This window comes from Crotalus tigris, unplaced genomic scaffold, assembly GCF_016545835.1.
Source record: "Crotalus tigris isolate CLP2741 ecotype Arizona unplaced genomic scaffold, ASM1654583v1 scf7180000021738.46410, whole genome shotgun sequence".
Taxonomy (NCBI): Eukaryota; Metazoa; Chordata; class Lepidosauria; order Squamata; family Viperidae; genus Crotalus; species Crotalus tigris.
Genome location: NW_024098658.1, coordinates 41,909 through 45,123, shown reverse-complemented (window position 1 = coordinate 45,123; position 3,215 = coordinate 41,909). Strand labels below are relative to the sequence as shown.

Sequence of the window (3,215 nt, the reverse complement as noted above, 5' to 3'; positions counted from 1 at the left end):
GGCGGCGCCCCTCTCCTCTTGCTGCCTCCCTCGCCCATCCCAGGGGACCATCAGGGTGTTCAGAAAGGAGGGGAAAAGGCTGTCTGGAGGTGGGGTTTTGGGGTTTTTTTTTCACATTTCCCTTCTGCTCAGCTTTCTCTCTGATCCGTTTTCAGGGCACCTCTGCCTTGCGCTTCCAGCACAGCACAGCCACTGTCAGCCAGACAATTGGCTATTTCCGGTTCCTGTTGCTTTGCTTTGCCCCAGATTTGAGGAACATGGAAGCCTCCTCCCTCCTCCTGGCCCCCTCCCCGCAAAGGAAAGAGCCAAAATCCAGGGCTGATCTTGGCGCTTCTGCTGAGCCCTGACAGCCCTGCAGCTCCAGCCGTCTCTCGTTCAGGCTTGTGCAGTGCTGCCGCCGGTTCAGCTCATTCCCCTCCCCCCACTACCACTTCTAGGATGGTCCCGTACCACCTGCCACAGGTGGTACGCGTTTCACCAGCTGAAAAGCCCTGTGCTGAAATACTGACAGCCATAAGGAACTAACAAGGATGCCGCGGGTTACTTCAGAGTAGTTTACAGAATTACAGCTAGTCTTTGACTTACAATCACAACTGAGCCCAAAATTTCTGTTGTTTTGTGAGACAGTTAAGTGCCCTATTTTATGTCTTAACATAAAATGCCACAGTTGTTAAGTGAATCACTGCAATTTTGTTATGTTAGCAACGCAGTTGTTAACTGAATCCCACTGACTTTGCTTGTCAGAAGGTCACAAAAGGGGATCACATGAGCCTGAGACACTGCAGCTGTCATAAATATCAGTTCCCAGGTGCCCTAATTTTGATCATGTGACCACAGGGATGCTGCAACGGTCATGTGAAAAACGGTCCTAAGTCACTTTTTTCAGTGATGTTGTAATTTTGAACAGTTATTAAATGAACTGTTGTAAGTTGAGGACTGCCTCTATTGGTTGTTGCATGCTGCCCAGTCTTTTTGGGGTGGGGCAGCTATAATTTATTCATCTTCAGAATAGGAATGCCAGTGTATTTCTAAGATTGTATTTTGACTGACTGTTGCTTCAGATACCCCTTGGCGCCAGAGCACCCCTATCCAGCTCAACAACTCAGCTGCTACACTGCCGTATCACATTTTCTGAAGAATGCGCAGGACTACGGGGTGGACCCGAAACGGATCGTGCTGGCTGGCGACAGCAGCGGAGGCACACTTGTTGCCAGCACTGCTCAGCAACTTCTGATGACAAAGGACCTGCCACAGCCCCAGGCCCACATACTAATCAATCCTTACCTACAATGCCTGGATGTAAATTTACCTTCTTACCAGCAAAACCAGTCCATTCCCCCCTTAGTCAAGACAGAGGCTGTTCGTCTTGGCACAATGTATCTCTCAGGAACCAGTGCTGGGGTCAATGAAATTATGGCCAATGCCCATGTCCCGCAGGAACTCATGGCAAAGTATCAGAAATGGATCAGTGCAGAACATATTCCGGAGGAATTTAAAGGCCGGGGTTACGTGCCGTTTGTACCTGGTCCATTTTCAGAAGATCTTTTCCAAAAATACAAAACAGTTTTCGACCCCATATTTTCCCCACTCCTGGCAGAAGACGCCGTCATCCAGCAGTTTCCAGAGACTTTCCTTTTAACCTGCGAATATGACATTTTCCGAGATGATGGCTTGCTCTATAAGAAGAGGCTGGAAGACAATGGTGTCCCTGTCACCTGGCTTCACCTCAAGGACGGATTCCATGGCATCACCTTGCTGATAGATATGGGGTCAATCCAGTTTCCAAGTACGAGGAAGAGTATGAATAGTGTAATCCAATTCCTAGAACGATTCTAGAAATCAAACAACCTCGTTCCTCTTCCTTGTTCATCTAGCCCTTACCTTACAGATCTGGATCTGAAGAGGTTATACCCTATAATTTCATTCATCTGTCCTGCTTAACTGACCTGAAGATGGTCCACCAACCCTTTGAAGAGACACATCCTTGCCCTCTCCAGCTCGTTCATAGCCCACCACTCAGGTAGCCTGGTGTCAGGCTGTGCAGGAAACTGTGGTTTTCCCTCTTACTCAAAAAACAGAATTTCCCATATGACAATCTAAGTGGCACAGAGGAACAGTTGGGTGAGTGGCCAGACGTCTAACTTTTGCGCTCTCCTTCTCCCTATAGTCAGGACAGTGGTTCTTTGGAATATCAAACTGTTGTGGAAAAAACCACGATACTTACATCAGAAGACAAGACCACGAAGGGTTGGAGAAAACAGGCTTTATTTGTGCACAATGGTTCAGAGCATTCACATGACAAATTCTGAACCCTGAGCTATTCTCAGGGAGTAGTTCTTATAGCATTAACCACCCACGCCTTAGCCTTAGGGTGGCTCTTATCTACCTTTGACACACTAAAACAGAGAAGTTTATATCTTGAAGCTACATAAGTAAAAGGAGAAGTTCACACAAACGGTTGTCTTACCACACCTTTCTGCACGGGTGCTATCTTACAACATCTGTGACTTTTAGTTGACACTGACACTTCTTGTAAAATGGTTTCTACATAGCATGAACACATCTCTATAATTATGACACACAGATTATATGATTTAGGTTACATTGCACAGCCAAACTTAATATTATCTATTAACTATTATCAGCAACAAGCATTTCTATTAAGATATAGATATATTTTGATGAACTTTGCCTGCCCACCTCAAAACTTATGGAGAATGTTGAACATGACAGCACAAGGAAACAAAAGCCCATCACCAGCCATCAACATCCCAATGAACCAATAGGAAGGCATCACATAATTGCGACTCACAGAATAGCCCAAAGTGCATATAGGTAGTCCTTGACTAACGATAACAATTGAGCCCAAAATTTCTGTTGCTAAGTGAAACATTTGCTAAGTGAATTTGCCTCATTTTACGACCTTTCTTGTCACAGCTGCTAAGTGAATCACTATAGTTGTTAAATTAGTAACACGGTTGTTAAGTGAATCTGACTTCCCCATTGACAGAAGGCAGCAAAAAGTAATTACATGACCCCAGGACACTGCAACCATCATAAATATGAGTCAGTTGCCAAGTTTCGGAATTTTGATCATGTGACTCTGGGGATACTGCAGCGGTCTTAAGTGTGAAAAACGGTTATAATCACTTTTTTCAGTGCCGCTGTAACTTTGAACAGTCACTAAACGAAGTGTTGTAAGTCAAGGACTACCT

General features: G+C 45.2%; 1 protein-coding gene across 1 annotated transcript; it reads left to right on the top strand.

Moving 5' to 3' along the window:
* Positions 1-1,033: 1,033 nt before the first annotated feature.
* On the top strand, positions 1,034-2,490 carry LOC120296906 (arylacetamide deacetylase-like 3; the record flags this gene model as incomplete). The annotated part of the gene is made up of 1 exon (XM_039318952.1): positions 1,034-2,490. A coding segment is annotated over one exon (803 nt), but the record flags the coding sequence as incomplete, so codon positions are not given.
* Between the last annotated feature and the right edge of the window lie 725 nt (positions 2,491-3,215).